This window comes from Diaphorina citri, unplaced genomic scaffold (assembly GCF_000475195.1).
Source record: "Diaphorina citri unplaced genomic scaffold, Diaci psyllid genome assembly version 1.1 scaffold1, whole genome shotgun sequence".
Classification (NCBI taxonomy): Eukaryota; Metazoa; Arthropoda; class Insecta; order Hemiptera; family Psyllidae; genus Diaphorina; species Diaphorina citri.
In genome coordinates, this window is record NW_007377440.1 from 939,142 (window position 1) to 959,693 (window position 20,552).

General features: G+C 40.8%; 2 protein-coding genes across 2 annotated transcripts in view; one reads left to right on the forward strand and one right to left on the reverse strand.

Annotated features, from left to right (window-relative positions):
- Positions 1-720, reverse strand: part of LOC103523635 (myb-like protein X) — a 3,882-nt gene extending 3,162 nt beyond the window's left edge. Inside the window, exon 1 of the mRNA XM_008488927.3 lies at positions 570-720. The gene's annotated coding sequence lies outside the window, so the exon portion shown is untranslated. The remainder of the gene's footprint in view (positions 1-569) is intronic.
- The window catches only part of LOC103507017 (protein bark beetle-like), a 45,729-nt gene extending 25,753 nt beyond the window's left edge, over positions 1-19,976 (forward strand). The window contains exons 4-19 of the mRNA XM_026831098.1: positions 1,105-1,262; positions 4,924-5,120; positions 5,674-5,848; positions 6,301-6,470; positions 6,944-7,185; positions 7,793-8,042; positions 8,662-8,886; positions 9,475-9,733; positions 10,126-10,361; positions 10,689-10,876; positions 11,176-11,318; positions 11,767-12,012; positions 12,314-12,533; positions 12,988-13,151; positions 17,733-17,959; positions 18,950-19,976. Coding sequence (XP_026686899.1) covers positions 1,105-1,262; positions 4,924-5,120; positions 5,674-5,848; positions 6,301-6,470; positions 6,944-7,185; positions 7,793-8,042; positions 8,662-8,886; positions 9,475-9,733; positions 10,126-10,361; positions 10,689-10,876; positions 11,176-11,318; positions 11,767-12,012; positions 12,314-12,533; positions 12,988-13,151; positions 17,733-17,959; positions 18,950-19,143 — 3,294 coding nt within the window. The 3' untranslated portion in view covers positions 19,144-19,976. The remainder of the gene's footprint in view (positions 1-1,104; positions 1,263-4,923; positions 5,121-5,673; positions 5,849-6,300; positions 6,471-6,943; positions 7,186-7,792; positions 8,043-8,661; positions 8,887-9,474; positions 9,734-10,125; positions 10,362-10,688; positions 10,877-11,175; positions 11,319-11,766; positions 12,013-12,313; positions 12,534-12,987; positions 13,152-17,732; positions 17,960-18,949) is intronic.
- The last annotated feature ends 576 nt before the right edge of the window (positions 19,977-20,552 follow it).

Sequence of the window (20,552 nt, forward strand, 5' to 3'; positions counted from 1 at the left end):
GTATCCGCGGTTTGTTCGCGGTATCCGCGGTTTGTTCGCGGTATTCGCGTTTTGTTCGCGGTATTCGCGTTTTGTGCGCAGTATCCGCGGTTTGTTTGCGATATTCGCAGTTATGGGTTCGATCTCAGGCAAACGCAGATTTTTTTCAGCTCTTTTTTTTACCGCAAATAATTGATGAAACCAAAATTTTCGCCTGCGGCCGGTCCTAAAATTTTTAGTTTCTATAGATTGTATAGCTCACAATTTTTGCTTGCGGCGCTGTTCCTCATTCTTTTCGTGTTAACCTTCATCCCCCAGGATGTGTGAATGCTCGTTTTGGCAACCCAAACTTTGGGCAGTCCGTCAATATATTTTATTGATTGTTTCTCTCTGTGTGATAGGTATATTACGTTATTCATCAGTTCTTTTAAAATATTTGCCATACAAACCTACATAAATGCCCATAAGAATAGGAGTAAACATTTCTGACATAGGTAAAGCTACCGACTTTATTTATTCACTATCATTTGACTTTTAGGGGCTATCATTCGACATTTTTGACTTGTTACAGCAATCAGCAATGTACTTACCAAATCTTTCACAATTAACTATTCAGAGTCCTATGTAGATCTAAAACAAAATTGGAATTTAAAATTGACTTTCAATATTTTGTATCAGCAATTCTGCACCTTTTCACATTGTTCACTGTTTACTGAGCGACGAAAGTTCCGGGGGGAAATGCCAAGTCGCGTATTGAATAAACACACTATCCGGTTGTCAAGGCAACCAATTGCATTACGCATCCTTCTCAGTAAGAAAAAAAATCTAACGCATCACCGTTAGTAGAGCTAAATCTTCGGTGCGGATAAGGAGCCCAGATTAAATTTCTGGGCGTCCAAGGGGTTCTAAACCCCAGGACTTCGAACACCCAGACAGGTGGCATGCCTATCTCACAGACACAGTCAGTAAGTAGCAAAATGGTAATTTCTCGTTTCGTCTCGCATATTTACATCACAAGTAGCAAACTACAAAGCAACCTGTAAGTATGGAAGTCCCCCTACTAATTCACGTACAACATTCCACAGCGCCTTCTAACTTAACCCACCCGCCCCCCTTCTGTTACAGGGTACCAGCGAGGAGAATATTGTGCTCACGGCGGGTTCCGAACCCGTGACTCTGGACTCGCCCTTGATTCGCCTGGTCGATGGACCGAACATCCTGACGGGCCGAGTGCAATTGTTCTACAATGGACAGTGGCGATCCGTGTGTTCTAACTCCAGGAAGTAAGTATGTCTAGTTGATCGGATAGAATAGAATGTGCCCAACTGCCCAGTTATTAGGATATAATAAAGTGTACCCAGTTATTAGGACATAATAAAGTGTGCCCAGATATTAGGATAGAATATAATGTGTCCAGTTGTTAGGATAGAGTAAAGTGTGCCCAGTTATCAGTTTTTGAACTGATCCCGTTTCGGTGGCGAAGTTTCTAGATCTAGAAACGGCATTGTGATGCTGATGCTGTCGGAAACATTAAAAACAACAACATTAGAATAGGAGATAGTGTGCCCGATTATTAGGATAGAATAAACTATGCCCAGTTAGAGCCCGTTCCCACTTCTCACATAGGTACCGGTACCTAAATGCGATACCTATATGGATAATTAGGATAGGAAGGTAGATAGGTACCTAGATGCCTGGGACTGAGTGCAAATAGGAGATAGTGTGCCCGATTATTAGGATAGAATAAACTGTGCCCAGTTAGAGCCCGTTCCCACTTCTCATTCGGGAAAAAAATCCTGTGTAGTGGGATTAATTTGTAGGTGACCCTCGAGTCAAAATGAATCAGTCCCACCTCTTATGAAAAAGTCTTACCCAAAGATAACTGTACGTACTACGTTGGTAGGCAGGTAGGTACATAATTATGTAGGTACGTGAACATTTTTATTGCATTTGAAACTGATGGACATCGACTGTGAATCCTGACGGTGATTCTCATGGAATAATTAAAGGAAGTACAGCTCTGGGTAGGCAAATGGAATCATAGATGATGGATAGGTAGGAACCTAGGCAGGTAGATACATAGGTACCGGTACCTAAATGCGATACCTATATGGATAATTAGGATAGGAAGGTAGATAGGTACCTAGATGCCTGGGACTGAGTGCCCATTATATGGGAGCCAATGGTGTGAATTATGTTAATTAACTCATCAATGTAGGAACGAGTATCTACCTTGTGGAGGTACCTACGGGTAGAATCTGCAGGTATTTATATTTACAGAATATCTATGTATGTTCGGTTATTCGAGCCTCATTAGTACTGGAACCTGGGTAATCTTCTTCTATGCTATAAATTTGAAGTTCTGTGACACTCTTTTCTAGTCATCCTATAGATACTTAGACACACACCTGTTGCATTATTTAGCAACCAGACTGTACAAACGTGCATTCGTTTGCACGTGAAAGTGCGTACATCTATTGTGATGCCTCTTCAGGCCTCATAACCACCTCTTGAATACTTCCACTCACACAAGCCGAGCCCTATACTAACCTTGTGGGGATATGTATTAAACTTGGCACACAGGATACTACGTACCTCCAAGCTTAGTCTTCTAACATTGTCTTTCGATAGATCGTTGCTTGTGTTCACGATCATTGCTCAAAACTCTCTCGTTTAAACTTGAAATTTTTGCGCAACTATCGCATTTATCGAAAGCCCGGTTTGAAGACCAAATTGGGAGACATATAGGTATTCAGTAGCTTGTGCACCGGGCTTTACGCACACACATGGTGGTACTGAAGTGCAGTGTGATGCTCTACCTCTAATAACCTAAATCTATCGTCATGTAGTAGTATTGTTTCATATGAATGAACGTAATGAGTGTATATTGGAGCACTTCCCCCTCTATCGTCACACTATCGTGGTCCAAATGATAAGCCTCTGTTATCTACAGGTGAATCCCGGGCAGGTTTCATGCATGAGATGCATGTACCATTTCACGGGAATACACGGGTTGCAATAAGGGCAACTTCAGCCTCATGCGCAGAGACAGCCTGTCAAATTTTGCTATGCAGTTAAAGATCCCTTTTATGCGGGTCAGATCTTGTGATTGTAGCTAGGTGCCACTGTTAATGGCCAACTTTTGAGCCACTTTTACTGGACCGATTGACTAGAATCTTTGGTACATTCATCTTCAATGACAATGGCAAAAGCATACCTACGGATCATCTAATCAAGCGTGCCGGGAGGCGCGCGAACGTCAAGAGTTCGAAGCGCCGCTCAGCCTATAAAATCTTACATTTAAAATTCCCAATTATTTGCCACCCGACTTTGCGAGCCTGAACTTAGATACGAGAGAGTGGCATAGAATCAGATGAATACGTACCTACCTGTGGTTATGTATCTGAGTGCAATGTTTTGGTGACATCTTGGTTCATTTCTCACGCTATATGAACGTGATGTACATTTTACAACGCATGTAGGTAGGTAGTGCACAAAACATGTATCAAACATTCAAACCGTCTTTTAAATAGGTACCTATACTGTATATTATGTCATGTTACCCCATGTAACGTAAAAGTTGTTTTTTTTTTTTTTTTTTTTTTTTTTTTTTTTTTTTTATTTTTTTTTAAAACACAAAAAAACAATTAATTTCATTTTTTTTTTTTTTTTTTTTTTTTTTTTTTTTGAATGCTTGTAAACTACAGAATCACGATTAAGTTGACATTTTGTAGAAGCTCTCTTTAGCAATGGTTCTCCACTTGTTCGGCATTCATTCGTTAAATAGCGGCCGAACCGTTTATTTCTCGAGGTCCGGCCCGCGGACACTTTTGATCATCAATGCAATAAGATTAGTTGCCATTCCAGCTCAATCAGAAAGGATCGGAACTAATAAAAGTTCCATTGTTTTTGTTTTACGGAGCTTAAAATAAGCAGGTGTTTCGAACTGGTTAATGGTAGCTAGACCTTATCTTTGATTCTCTGCATGTAACTTTGACTGCTTTGATAATTGTGGTTTAATTCGAGAATATGGTTTTTAGTTCGAGGATTACTGATCTTATGGCTGTTTTTCAATGATCTAACAAAGAAGCTTAATATACTGGTACCTCTATAGGTGTAAGTGTTAAGGAGGTACGAAATCTCGGACATCTTAGCACAGTTTAAGCCCAGACTTGTATCTGTTTTCAGCTACATATGCAGTTAGATACAACTAGGTAAATAGAACGAAAGGTACGACACACTTAATATGCAGGAAACTAAAAAAGTGCAGTAGGTAGATTAGTAAAGCGCAGTCATGAAAACTATTTTTAGGGTTACAATATTAAATATTATGCACTATGAAGGTAATACTCTTTCTCCCTGCTTGTAAAACAAGGGAAGCCTTACAAACCACAACTTTAATGTACGGAACAAAGTACATACCTCGTACCTTCCTCAATGTATTTTACTTTAAGGTGGTTATAGGTAGTAGGTAGATAGTTACAGGTAATAAGTAGGTACTAGTTTCTTTAGGCTGACGTAGGTATACTTCTGATTTATGTTATCATCTACACAGCAGGTACCAGAGGTACCTACAATTACTGCTCCACATTTCAAGAAAATCGACTCGTATTTTCTTTGACTACTGACCTCATTTTGGTATCATTGGATACAACTGAAGCACTCACTAACCCACTCTGTACTATTGTAAACTGCATATAGTTATCTGTTTGATTCTTTATTGCTGACCGAATAAAATAATTAGTTAGCAGTCAGCTTAAAAGAAAGCTCAAAACTTGTTTGTATTTTACAAAGGTTAATATTTAACGTGGATTAAAAATTGAAGTTTTTCTTCAAGAATCCCTTAATCTCTTTTACCGATTATTTGTTTTATTCTACTGTAAATCCATTCAAACTTGAAAGCAGTGTTTCTAAAGTACCCCCTTCTGTTTTTTTCCTTCTCAGCTGGACCCAGGCAGACCTGCAGACAGCTTGCAGACAAATGGGTTACCAGGGGGGAAGCTGGTGGGCGTGGCTAGACAAGCAGCCTGGACCTTCGCAGCCCCGCCTGTTATTGGAACAGCCCCGGTGTTCTGGAACCGAGAGGGGACTGGATCAATGCGGCAGTTGGACGTCGAAACAGCTAGGCTCTGGCGTTTGTGGTGAGTACATACCTACTGTTCCCATAGAAATTCATGAAATCAGCAGAAACCTCAGGAAAATGAGGATATCTTTAATAGAAAACCTGAAGAATACATAGAAACCCACCACAGGGATCAGTCTGTCTGGCTAGGGGACGTTAAACAGAGAGTATACTTGTCCCTAGCTGTGGAACTAAAAACAGGGAGGAGAACAGCCAACCCTAACCTGACTAGCCAGCTGGCAGTTCTCCAAAGGGCTCTCTCTGCCTTTAAAGAATAAGCCAAGTCCTCACGATGGTTGATTGCGGTTCAGGACGAGTCAATCAAACATGGCTAGAGGCTAGAGACCATCACACCGGTGAATGGCAGATACAAAAGATATCTTTCTTTCAGTCTGCCATCACCATTTGGCTACAGCTGAAGTCGCTACAAAAACAACAGGAATCAATAGCGTAATCCTGCTGCTTGAGCTCTTCCATCCAACCTGATTTTTGATGTTAGTGATCTATTTTTCCTACATTCTATTTATCCATTTTTCTACCAACCCTAATCACCCTTCTGTCTCCCATTACAGAATACCATCCAGATCTGGCTATCCAATGTCTTCCCTATCATACCGTGGCAACCAACACGGCTCAACATTGGAGAGGGTTGTCGTTCCAACACGCCAAATACGAGCAGACGCTAACTCAACAGGACACCCTGTATGTGAGGACTTCCCTGTCTGAATTGGCCCACGTACAGATAAAGTGAGTAAAGGACAAGCTCTTTAGTATTTTATAATCCTTGAACCCGCGATCCTTGAGTGGATTTGAACACATCATATCCCTAATGTGTTCCAGCGGAACACACGCTGTCTTTATATGTTCCATAGGGGGAGGGAACTCAGTGAAACAAAGGGAACTTAGCGGAACACACACAAGAAACAAACCTTGAAATTTGCGCTCACTTTGTAATCAGAAGATCGCGAGTTAGAATCCGTCAATGCACTATATTCAACTCTCAGTATTATTTTTGAAAATTTTCATACAGTAATCAAGCGTCCCGGTTGGCGCGAGAACATGAGGTCGAAGCGTAACGGATACTAGTAACATTAACAATAATTCAAGTAGGTATAAAATAGATACTTTAAGAACAGGACTTCCTAGGAAGGACAGAACCATTATTGTTTCATTCTACAATGGCTCATTTCTCCCCTCAGGTTCGCTGGATCAGGGAAAGACTACAACGCGAGTTCTGCCGTGGAAGTTCAAGGTGTAGCTCCCAACATGGCCGCTGTGTCTGTTCTGAACTCTGCCTACAATGGTCTCAATGTTACCACTGCCCACGGTCCTGTACTTCTACATAACTGTACCTTCCGCAATAATAGAGGTAAGACCTTTTATAATCCAGGAGGCAAGAACGCAACCTGTATGTCTCCTCTAAGTCCACTGAAAAAGAATTATACATATAACTCATTAACTCAACATATCTCTATTTCAGAGGGGTCATATCTGATAACTAGCAAAATGATTTAATTATAACCAATTAAAGGGACTTTTCAGTCCTGACTGTGGGACCTTAAACAGAGAGCAGACCAGTGTCTTGCTGTGGAACTAGAACTATTGATCAGAGCAGCCAAACCCTAACCAGCCTGGCTAGCTGGAGTTTACAAAGGGTTTATCGTGCTTCAAAGGAAAAGCAAAGGTCCTTATGATGGTTGACTGCACTTCGGGACAGGCCAAGTAATATTGGCTAGAGAGTTAGAGACCATCAACCCCCCTCGGTGTAGCTACACCGCTACAACAACAACTTTTCAGTCTTATGCTGGCATTATAAACAAGGTATATTCTATTCTACCTCAGGTTATGGCGTTTACGTGAACAGCAGCAACGGTATGAGTCTACTCAGTGGTTGTACAGTGCAGGATAACGCGGGGGACGGAGTGCGGTATGTGCATCACGACCGGGAATATCTATCGGATAGGAGCGATATATTCGACTTCTGTACATTCCCCACGACAACCCGCACTGCAAGTCAAACGTTCCCTATACAGGTGACTCTGGAACAGAGTCAGTTCTCCACGCTTAAGAAGGATTGCCATAAGGTGAGTTGTGACTTTCAGGGACGAAGGAATTTTCAGATAATTCCTTTTAATTGTCAACTTTCCGCTAGATTCCTTTTAGTGATAATCTTTCAGCTAAATTTATTTTTAGGAATTAGCTATTTTCCAGTTAAATTTAATCAAGGGATGAATTTCAACTACTTTTCAGGTAAATTCCTCTTGAGGACTCACATTTAGATTTATTCCTTTTAGGGACGAACTTTCAGCTAAATTTACTTAAGGGATGAACTTTCAGCTAAATTCCTTTCGGGCTTTTATTGATGAATTTTCTTACATAAGGTCTGAACTTTCAGCTGAATGTGTCTTACGGATGCACTTTTAGCTGCACCCCTTTTAGGGATGAACTTTCAGCTCAACTCCTTTTAGGGATGAACTTTCAGCTAAATTACTTTAGAGGTGATCTTCCTGCTATATTCCTCTTATGGATTATGGATGCACTTTTAGCTGAATTTCTTTTACGGATGAACTTTCAGCTATGTCCCATTATTCCTTTTAGAAACGGTTAACCGTTAGAGACACAGTCGTGTAGACTGCGAATTCCGGGCATTTCTTCCTGATTTATCTAATGTTTCTTATCTTCTTCTTCCAGTATTTCTTCACTCGACCCGGCTACAAGATCACTCTTCACTTCGACATGATGATTACCAGTAGGAACAACAGCGGTACCATATCTGTATACGATGGATCCAGTAGCAATGAACCGCTCCTCGCTGTCATACCTATCACCAATAATACTCGACCTCAGAGTATTACAACGCTCAAATCTAATGTGTACGTGGTTTACAACTCAGAGCCCCGGGTTCAAACCCTCGCCTTGATCAAACTAGTCACCGGGCCTCGTAAGTACAAACTCAGTTTTCCATGTTCATATTATGTTGAATCATTTTTCTTGTAAATACTTACTTTGACAATTCTAGCTATACACTCATCTACCAGATTCTAGCACAAATTGATCTCCTTCCCTCTTTATTAAAACCGATTGCCTCGGATGTGTAGTGGCCTGGTAGACAGAAGGTCTAGGTTCCATCCCAGCCGAGGTATGGAATTTTTTCTTCAACATAACTCTAGAATTTGACCACAATAATAAAATTGTAATGAACTACTACTGTCAATTCTATTCGAGCAGTTATACATCACCTATTTACTACCAAACCAACCCCACAATAAATTCAATATCCAAGTCATTATTGCGCTCCATTGTTGATTGTAAAGCTGGACCCTCGGGGTCATACAGGAGACCTGTGCAGCCGGCAACTTTTGCAGATCTCTCTAAGAACTACATATTATCATCAGATTACTTAATCAGGGTGTTCTTTTATTAATCTAGTGGTTGCCCCCATAATATGTCAAAATATATGAGACCTTGGTTAGACTGCCGGGGTAAAGCGACTTTTCAGTCCTATCCCAGCAGGATAAACCAGGTACCTATATTCTATTTATCGTTATATCCTTCCTTAGGTCGCTGGTACGAGCTGAACATCACGGAATCCACCATAGCTGACAACAGTGGACGCGGTGTTGCCATCGAGCATATGAGATCTCAGCTAGACATATCGGGCAGCTCTATATCTAACAATCAACATGTTGCCGGTGTCCACGTGTTGTATGGAACTGGCCATGTGAATATATCTCACTCCCGTATATCCTTCAACAAGGGAGACGGAGTGAATATAAGCTTTACAGGTGAGTTTCTTGACTGCTAAGCAGTTCCGGGAAACCCTTGCACATTTTTACGGAGCTTAACTGGTATCACTTGCCTTAGCTTAACTGGCATCACTTGCCTTAGCTTAACTGACATCACTTGCCTTAGCTTAGCTGGAATAGTATAATTCCAGAGATAAAAAAATCTCTCTTTTAATACGATGGTTCACGGTTCGAATACTGACAAGGACGGAATTTTTTCGATTTCCTGTTCATCAGCGGTAATAGCACGTTGAATGTACCATTTTCCAATGGATCACTGAAGATAATGGGCAGGTAGCTTGTCAACGAATGGAGGGCTAAACCACAACCACTTAGACAGTGCTTCTCAAAGATGCCGTAACCAGGGCACACAAGACCACCATCACTTAGACAGTGCTTCTCAAAGATGCCGTAACCAGGGCACACAAGACCACCATCACTTAGACAGTGCTTCTCAAAGATGCCGTAACCAGGGCCAATCTTTCCGCGACACCTTAGCATTTATTTAGTGACGATAAACTCATTGAAAAAAGCCACTAAAGACAGCCAATTTACTTAGTCACAAACGCTCTTCTTTCATATCCCCAGGTGGTATAACCAACGTCACCCGTTCCTCCCTATCCTCCAACGCTGGGTTCGGTCTCTCTATTTGGCTCAATGATACTTTGGACCCCGAATATAAAAGCTACCATCAGGAAACCATAGTCTCCTATTCGGAAATCTTCAAGAATATAGAGACAGGAGTCCTGATTGGGAATTACTGCCGAGAGAATGCTATTGTTAATGTGTCCAGCAACTATTTCAACTTGTCGTTCGATAATGCCATTGAGATTAAAACGTGCTATCGGTGAGTATACTTTTGCCGATTGGGAAGCTTAAACCATTTATGGGCGGGGCCACAATATGAGATTAAACTTTTACGGCCCGGAACCACACTTTGAGATATTCAATTATCAAAGTCAATCAACCAAGCTCGAGCCTCGAGCTAGCAACCAGAATGCGGCATTCTGTTTGGTTGTTCAACTGTCATCATTAATTATCTTCAACTGTGGTCCAGGCGAGTTAAACTCCAAGTACAATTAGTGCTTTATTTCGACTGTCAGCTTAGACAAATATTATGTCCCATTATGCACTTTAGTTTATGATTCTCCCCCCATTCAAAATTATCCAACTGACCCAAATTTTGTTGATAACTTTTTGAACTCATCACTAACGGATATTTTCTCCTCCTTTTTTCAGGCAACTTGATAAGAGCAACCTACTGAAGCTGATCATAGGTCACAACGTGTTCGTAGCCAACAAGAAGCTTGGTATCCTAATCAAACCTGCCCTCAACATGAACAGCATCATAGAGTACAACCGGTTCACTAAGCATACCTACGGTACCATCTTGATCAAGAACCCCAATGTGGACTTTTATGATCTACTCCCTGTCAATATCATCATACGGAACAATGAGTTCTATGAAAACAAAGGTAATTAATAACAAGTAGAATAGGAGATACAAGTATAATAGAAGGATACCTCTTTTATCCTGCTTGAATGGGACTAAAAAATTCCTTCGCCCCAGCAGTTTAAACAAAAAAGTGTTCAAAAGTGGTCGCGTACCGCCATTACCACTTTTAAACCCCTGTAAATTTATAGAATCTTAACCCATCCTTCAGGGCTGTTTACCCCTACACCTAAGCCTCGGAGCTTTTTGTGTAGGTATGTAGATTTGTAGATTCGTTGAAGCATTAAACATCTGTTCTTGGGCGTATAATCCTTCTCTAGATTAACTCATTGTAACTCTTGTATTCCAGGTATATTCGTAGTCAACCTAGGACTTTCTCCATACTCCGAAGCTCAGCGCATCATATTCACCTGGAATTTCATCCGAGACAATCGTATTTTGGAGCCATTTGATTCAGGCGGCCATCTTGAAACCAGAAAGCTGATACCACGAAGCCGCGTGGCTGCAGCCATTGTGATTGGATCTGCCAATGTACAGGTATGCAGAATTTAGGACCATAGTACTAAAGCGCTTTCGATTCCCATCCAGGGCAAAGTTAAGCCTAAGTTCTTGCTGAAATTGAGCAATATCGCACGTGGTTCATAACCGGATGGGTGACCATCTGGACAATCCCATGATGGTATCTTTTCTCGGCCCTAATCTGGTGGATTGAGGTCAATGTGAGGGTTAGCTTGACTAACTTATCGCTAAATGGAGTGTAATATTTGAATTTCTCTTTTTGCTGTCCACTTTGAAACTCTTGCATCAAATTTCACTCCCCTTTCTCTGCTTTTCAGGTGTTCCGTAATATTATTCACAATCACGAATCAGAATATGAAATAGGATCTCATTTGGAAGACCAAAGTCAAGTGATCAATTGTACGTACAACTGGTTGGGATACAGCACGGAGGAAAAGATATTCCACCGACTTTTCCATAGGTAAGAGAATACCACCGCACCAATTCGTAGACCGATTCGTCTGGGTTTTAACTCAATTTTGAATGTAGGATGAATATAAGTAGAGATCTATGTCTATTTTTGATAGACACGTACTCGCGCACTTTTAGACCAATTTTGTAATTTTGCTTAATACGTTCAAGACATAATATGTAATATGAAAAAGAAAATTTCTGATTTTCTAATGGGTCTCCCAGGGCCACCTTGAGAAACCCTGTAGCAGCTTGTATTCTGAGTGATTTCTTGAGTACAATTAACTACTAGTAATTTCCACAAAAATGTTATTGACAGCTCTTATAATTTCAGGAACTATTACTTAAATTCGAACCAATATCTGTCTTTTTACCCTCTAAAAATTAAAAACGGTCAACTTATTGTTTAATATCAAACAAAACCAAACGCTGACCCCCTTTTCCCCTTTCATTCACAGGAAAGATCGCTACAATCTGGCCAAAATCGAATACCTCCCCTATCTCCTACACAATAGTAACCCAGGAGCCAGCACTATTATGGCATTTGCCACGTTCGTGCCACAATTCCACACCCCAGGATCTAGTGTGGTAGGAGGAGAGGTAGATGGGATAGAGACTCTGAGAGCAGGAGAGTATGTGGTGGTGAGGGACATCAATGTGAGACCAGGCGGGAGATTGTCCTTGGAACCATCGGTCACTTTGAGGTAAGTAATCAAACAATTCACGTATGACCTTTTCGGTGAGAACCAATTCATAGTTCCTTTCGGAAACGGAGACGATTTGCCCTATTCACGATGGTGTTGGTGTGCCATATGGGATTTCCAATTGTCTGGTACAGGTGCTACCACGCCAAAAGAGGGGAAGTAGACTCGGTTTCTGGTGTCTAAAAATAAAATAAGACTCATCTGTGCCAAAAGGTTTAATGTAAGCTCTGGAGGTGCTATTTATTGTAAAGTTGAACATTTATTTTTGTGCCAATAAAGTAATAATTCCATTCAATTTCAGGTTTGCTCCCGGTGTGGGTATGATGGTGGCAGGGAAGTTAGAAGCAAGGGGCAGAGGTCCCAATGATATCCGTCTCACACTCAAGGAAAACAGGAATGAACTATTTGAGGGGGGCTCAGCACCGAGTGAAGATGGGGTGACAGCCATCCCTGTATCATCGGACTATAGCCCTCCTGTTAGACTGGTCGGGGGTAGAACCAATAATGAGGGGAGATTACAGGTAAGTCTACACCAGGAATGGCCAGAACCACAGTTGAGTTGAAACTTGGTTTAAGTTTAACTCTTGGATTAAGCAATCTGATTGATTGGTTGATTGATTGATTGGTTGATTGATTGATTGATTGATTGATTGATTGATTGATTGATTTAAAAATGTTTAATGGGTCTGATTGCTTAATCTAATAGTTAAACTGAAACCGAGTAATAGGGTTGCAAAAAAAAAGTGACCATTTAACTGCCTTGGTGGCCTTTTTAACTAAAGGGCTCGGGTTCCCTGCCGAATTTTATTCTCATTTATTGTTATAGTAATAGATATAACATTTATTTATTTATTTTATTCTCATTTATTGTTATAGTAAGCGTTAGGTGGTAAAGAACGCCTCCTGTGTTAGCCTCGCGTGGTTACCTTCCACGCAAGAGTTTATTATTTACCATTCCATCCTGTGTTGTTTCAGGTACGACTTGGAGAAAAATGGGGAACGGTGTGTAACTACGGATGGAACATGATGTCTGCAGCCCTGGCCTGTCAACAGTTAGGCCTCGTACTTAACCCTTCTGATTGGAATTTAGAACCTAAGGAAATGCCTCAGGGAGGTACGGCCGATGATATCATCATGAGGTAAGACATTGCTACTTAGGTCTGACTGGGGGACCTTAAACAGGGAGCAGACCAGTGTTTTTCTGTGAGACTATAAACAGGGATCAGAGCAGCCAAACCCTAACTAGCCTAGCTAGCTGGAGGTTACAACAGGCTTACCATACTTCAAAGGAAAAACACAGGTCCTCATGATGATTGACTGCGGTTCGGGACGGGCAAGTAATATTGGCTAGAGACTATCAAGGTGTCTTTCTGTGAGACTATAAACAATGATCAGAGCAGCCAAACCCTAACTAGCCTAGCTAGCTGGAGGTTACAACAGGCTTACCATTTACCATACTTCAAAGGAAAAACACAGGTCCTCATGATGATTGACTGCGGTTCGGGACGGGCAAGTAATATTGGCTAGAGACTATCAACCTCCCTCGGTGCAGGTTTAGACCGCTACAACAATTCCAATAGTTACATACTTGCTTAGAAGACATAGTAGATGAGGCAATTACCTCTGATTTAAGCGGGAGAGCGCGGGTTCAAAACTTTAAGACTTTAAGACTTTTCAGTACTTAAAATTCAACCAAATCAATCCCCTCATTCTCTCTCCCCCAGCAATGTCCAATGTACGGAAGATGACCTCGACATCACCGCGTGTCGAGGGGAGAAGTCGCCCCACTTTGAGAACTCCTGTGAGCACCATCAAGACGTAGTCAAGATACCATTTTCGGTCTTCCTATTTACTTTATTCTCAATGGAAATATTATTGGATATTGTGAAAAACATGTTCACTTCTTCACTTTGACAATTTCGTCATTTATTGCATCATAAGAATACGAGTTTATACGAGTTTATACGAGTTTCCCTTGCAAAGGCATCTTCAGCGATGCCCTTTATGGTCTGAATGAAAATATTGTTGATATTGAATAAATTCCAAAATCAAACGATCCCGAATTGCACATTTCCCCTTCTCTCCAAAACCCACTTTAAAAGGAATGCATAACTCTATGTATGTAATGTGTGTGGGGTGGGGTGCAATAGTCCTACATACTAGACTCCGCACACAGGAATTTCGTTAGAAAAGACCCCAATTTCAATGTACGAGTAATATAACATATTATTCTATTCTTTTTTTATATATATAAGTTTCCATTTATTGATTTGTCAGAACACAACTCTCTCATCAAATAAATTGTTAACAAATGGTATACCCATCCGTAAAAGCCGAAGCTTGTGGCACGGATGGGGAGTTCATTAAATATAATTTCAGGAGTTCATTAATATATTCATTAGGAGTTCATTAATATATTAGGAGTTCATTAATATATTCTACATTTCCGTTCTCCTTCAGGTACCCACATTGAAAACAACAAAGGCTCCGGAATCCACCACGATCCATGTATCACCAGCCAAGCTCAGCGAGAACTAGCCGGCTGGTTCAAACCCCTACCTGATGTGGCATCCCAGTATGCTCCCTATACACCGTTCAAGATTCCATTTGAGCGAGACAATATTGAGCTCGAGTTTGGACAGACCAAGTATATCATAACGCAACGGGTCATGGGAGATAGTATCAATAAGACGTATACCATTCGAGTAAGTAGATATCTGCTGGTTCAGTGAACTGTAGAAGACAAAACTGTAGAAGGCAAAATGTCCTTACGGGGCTCCGAAAGTCCTAATCAGGCTTAAAAGGTAAGGAGTAAAATTCCTTTATGTGTTGAACATGAACATGTGTGCAGATTTCATCATTATCGGACTAACCATTCGTTAGTTATGGGAGTTACAGACAAACTAAATAGAAAATCATCAAGTTAAAATATAGAACTCACTTCTTTCTTTCAATAGTAGTAGACTCTTGTGTAACCTATACGAGAAATTACCGCTTAAAGAGTTCTCTGCCACCTAACCCTTAGGCTCCATAATGTGGTCAAATCTTCAAATATGTACAGTAATACTGCAATAAGGACGAAATTGCCATGCACCTGTTCGTTCATCCTTGAGCAATAAGCCCTCCTTGTAGCCCACCCGTACAAATATGTATATCATGCAATTATGACGCCGAAACAGCCATTTTCACATTCCCATCTTTTCTCTCCACTCCCCAGTGTCAAACCGGTTACGTACTGGGTCTGCAGCTTCTAAATCCGATTCAGAACCGCAGTACAGAACACCTCTACATTTACGACGGAATCACGATGGGGCCCGGAGTCACCCGATTCGCACCTAACCCTTAGGCTCCATAATGTGGTCAAATCTTCAAATATGTACAGCAATAAGGACGAAATTACCATGCACCTGTTCGTTCATCCTTGAGCAATAAGCCCTCCTTGTAGCCCACCCGTACAAATATGTGTATCATGCAATTATGACACCGAAACAGCCATTTTCACATTCCCATCTTTTCTCTCCACTCCCCAGTGTCAAACCGGTTACGTACTGGGTCTCCAGCTTCTAAATCCGATTCAGAACCGCAGTACAGAACACCTCTACATTTACGACGGAATCACGATGGGGCCCGGAGTCACCCGATTCGATCTGAAGCGCGACCTGGTGGTGTTTCCGACAACTAGTTCGACGTACGGGGTGGTACTGGAGTATGTCAGTGGCGAGAATGCCCTCGGCGATGTGGTGCTGGTGATATCTTCGATACCCGGTAAGTTGGAACTAACTTCCTTTGGTAAAGAGTGGATAGTACGTGACTCATGTTTGAAAGGAAACCGCAAAATGTATTTGCAAAATCCCTGATATATTTGGGAAAACCGCGAGATATTCACTAAATCCGCGAGATATGTATGTGCAAAATCCACGAGCAAGATCTTTGCGATATTTGCAAAAACTGGTATTGAAATAACCAATTTGAAGATTTTATCTCATCCTGACCCTTTTTTTTGTGTTTCAGCTCCTCAGCAAACGATCCCGAACAAAATAGTCAAAGGTCCTGTACCCACATTACACATACATAATACCAAGATATCGATACCCGGTAAGTTGGAACTAACTTCCTTTGGTGATGAGTGGATAGTACGTGACTCATGTTTGAAAGGAAACCGCAAAATTTTCGCCAAAACTGCGATATGGTTGCGAAAACGAAAACCGCGAGATATTTGCAAAACCTCCACTTTATTTGCGAAATCCGCGATAAATTTGCAAATTCGGGGATATAATTGCGAAATCCGCGAGATATGTATTTGCAAAATCCCTGATATATTTGTGAAAACCGCGAGATATGTATGTGCAAAATCCACGAGCAAGATATTTGCGATATTTGCAAAAACTGGTATTGAAATAACCAATTTGAAGATTTTATCTTATCCTGACTTATTTTTTGTGTTTCAGCTCCTCAGCAAACGATCCCGAACAAAATAGTCAAAGGTCCTGTACCCACATTACACATACATAATACCAAGATTAAGAACAACCTTCGAGGATTTACTGCCTTGTACTATAACAGGTACATTCAACTTTAAATTAAATTCAATTAAAGTAGATAATTATTATGAGTTTTGAAATCTTGACATTCGGGCCTCTGGGGATGTTTGATTGTATCTCTATTTCTCAGGTTGTCGTTAGTGTTGCATATTGAAACTCCAGTATAACAGCTAAGTTCCAGAGCAGAGGGATTAGCTCTGGTCTGAGCACTCATTTTATGTATAATATTATGCATGTTTCATACCTGTACCTATAGGTATAAGTTCAAAACTTGGGTCAACTTCGCGTTGGTCCTTATACATAGTAGGCTATCTACTATTAGGTCATTCTAGTTATTTGCTAATAATTTACTTTTCATTCCTTCTCGAATAAACCAACATCAACAATAAATTTGTTTACATTGAAAATTCCTAAATATCATTGAACAAGCTGGGCCCGTCCCTCCGGGAATTTTTTTAGCCCGTAGTTTACTCGATCGTGGTTAAAGAAAAAGTACCTACCTTTTTTAAAAAAAAAAAATATTTAGTTTATTATTATTACTCGCACTGCGTGCTCAAGGTACTGAAGTAGTGATTATGATGTTGGCGATAGTTCGTGAGATTAAACCCGGGTACACAAGGGGTACGTGGGCGAAAAAAGGTTGAGAACCCCTGACTCTACGCAATTTGATTGGTCTATGATTGATAGGTGCTTATCAAAAGCTCAGAGGGAGGCCTTTGGTTCGCTCTCCCTATCAGTTTGCAGCGGTCAAGGCTGCGGTCTTCTAGTCTGGAGATTGGTGAATCGAGGCGAACCTAGGGGCCCATTTCTGAAGGGGATGGGTTGTAGTTTACGAAGTATAATTGAACTGATGAAAGATATTAGATAGGTTTGAAATTAAGTTTACAAATGAATGACCTATATGCCTCAGTATTTTATGTCGTTCATGGGATTTAAATCGTTGTCTCCCGGTTTACAAATTCAAAAGTTTCTGTTCGGCTAGAGACCATCAACCTCACTCGGTGCAGCTATAGACTGCTACAACAATTTCAATAGTTACATACTTGCTTCGAAGACATAGTAGATGAGGCAATTACCTCTAATTTAAGCGGGAGAGCGCGGGTTCAAAACCCAAAACTTTAAGAGCTTTTCAGTACTTAAAATTCAACCAAATCAATCCCCTCATTCTCTCTCCCCCAGCAATGTCCAGTGTACGGAAGATGACCTCGACATCACCGCGTGTCGAGGGGAGAAGTCGCCCCACTTTGAGAACTCCTGTGAGCACCATCAAGACGTAGGTCTGAGGTGTTATGAGCCAACCTGGGCCGGGCTTAGGTTAGGAGCCCTGGCTGAACGATGTGACTTGCAGTATATTACTGTGGAGAGGGCAGGCTTACTGGACTATGCTACTAATGAGTTCAAAGCAGGTGAGTACTGGAGCAATTTTTCTCAGGAAAATAGCCTAATGGTCAATATCGTGACATTTGTAAACGACTTTTTTTTTCCAAGGAAGAGGTTTGATAGAGGAAACTGTAACTGCCAAGGTCTTATCGTCTGGAAATGGAAGAGAGAAGGAAGACAGAATAGAAGAAAGCCAGCCGTTCCGAGAACGGACCTTGTCTGGTTAGGATAAAGCTTGCCCCGGGCGGAAATCGAACCCACGACCTGAAGCAATTTGATTTGATGTAGGGGGTCTGGCACTTTAACGCTCGGAACAACAAGTTCGTATTAAAATGTTGACACTTCGAAGGCTCATTTTAAAAAGTTTTATCACTCCGAGAATCTAAAGTTGTTCGGACATAGGCAATAAGAGATTTTCATAATATGGCACAACAGCCGAAATAGGTAGGCTCTAGAAAAAAAAATCTGGTGTGAACATCACACGACTTTCCTCATCCTATTGAATGATGCTTATTTTGGGTGTTCTTGATCTTATAGCCAAACTTTTACAATATCTCTAACCGTTTAGTCGGTATAGCTGAAAACCGTCAAAAAACGGTCAAAAACCGCCAAAAAGCGGTCAATATACCGCCAACCGCAGCACTTATCTCAACCAAACGTGTCGCATCCTTGTCACATTTGACATCTACATACCAAATTTCAAGTCTCTAGCTCTTACCGTTCTCGAGATATTTTGTTTACAGACGGACAGACAGACAGACAGACAGACACACAGACACACACACGGACCAATGGCTGAAACTTTGGATTTAGGCTCTGGGGACCTCAAAACGTGTTTTGGCACTAAAAACTGACCATCGAAATTTTGACCCGATTACATTACTTTCCTTCCTATAGGATAAGGAAAGTAAAAATCCCAGAGTGAGCGAAAGTAACTTACTACACCACTTTGATATGAAACACTTGAAAAAAAAGCATTACTAACTTACTTATTTTCGATTTATTTGAAATTCCAGCCATTCAGATCGATTTCAGTCGTCATTCGCTGGAAAGTATTCGAGTGGTGGACAATGCCCAGGACGGTATAGGTGTACTCTATTCGGATCTCTATTCTGGCGCCCTCAACCTGCTGAAGAATTCAGAGATCAGCAATAATCGTCAGCACGGGATTACGTTCAAACAGTTGGGATTGAAAATCAGCGGTAAGTAAGGAATAAGAGAGGACAGCTGGGGATATATAGGTAAGTATTGCCAGGGTTGGCATTGAACGTCAGCGGTAAGTAAGGAATAAGGGAGGAAAACTGGGAAATATACATAGGTATTGCCAGGATTGGGATTGAAAATTAGCGGTAAATAAGGAATAAGTGAGGAAAACTAGGGAAATATACATAGGTATTGCCATTGTTGGAATTGAAAATCAGTGGTAAGTAAGAAATAAGGGAGGAAAACTGGGGTATTATGTTGTCAGGGAAGGAGGATGGTAGAATAAGTGATGTGGGAAGTAGTCATTAGGCGAAAGAAATTTTCTCGGGAATCAGGAAAGAGAATTAAGAAGTAGGTAGTCAAAGAAGGAATGATCAGTGGGAAAAGTATTCAGGGAAGGAGGAATAGAGAAAGCGGAGTTGTTAAATGAGTAGGAATATTTAGAAATTAGTACTATGTATAAGTAGGAAAGCACGTTTTTAGTAGGCAAGGTGTTTTCTTGTATTTCACGCAAGCTATAGTTCACACTAGCTAGGAAAGAAGTTTTTTTCTGGGGCCACAAAGTATTTGCTAATATATCAGTTTTAAAGTAAAAACCTAGCTAGGGAGAAGAGATTTTGTAAAACTAAGAACAACAGGCTTTTTGTGGGGGTAAGGTGAATTTTATTTTACAGTCGATGTGCGAACGTCAAGTAAGCAACACCGACCGCATTTTAACGGAAACACAATTTACATTAGGTATAGACACTGTACAAAAGAGGTTTATGTGGACCACCGAACATTTGGCGGCGGTTTTACGGGAAAAGTCTGGAAGATAAAGCTGAGGTTACTGTCCGCCTCAAGTGAGCATAGTCATCTGAAACAAGCAATACAAAAGAAGATTAGTGAACAAGTCATGCTAGATTGAAAGAAAGAAATTTGAAATAAAAAGTTTTCTTTTTTGAAAGATTTGAAATAGTGATTTTTTGTCGTTACGTCATAACTTATATTCAGGTATAGTATTTGTTACAAAGAAGAATAAAACTTACGTTTTAAGAATTTAAACAACAACGATGTTCATGGAGGTCTTTTCCTTTCCAAGGGAGACGATGTTCATGGTGGTCTTTTCCTTGCCAAGAGCAACGATGTTCATGGAGGTCTTTTCCTTGCCAAGAGCAACGATGTCCATGGTGGTCTTTTCCTTGCCAAGAGCAACGATGTCCATGGAGGTCTTTTCTTTGCCGTTCAGGGCAACAACGTCCATAACGATTCTTTCTTGACCCATTTTAGGAGAGTGGTTTTTGAAAATTGAAATGTTAGAACTGTAACAGAAACAAGATGACAAAAAGGGTTAATGAAGAAATTAAAGAAAGTGTGTACCTTATTCTAGGAACAAACCTTACAATTTCAAATTATAAACTTTCAAATGATGATATG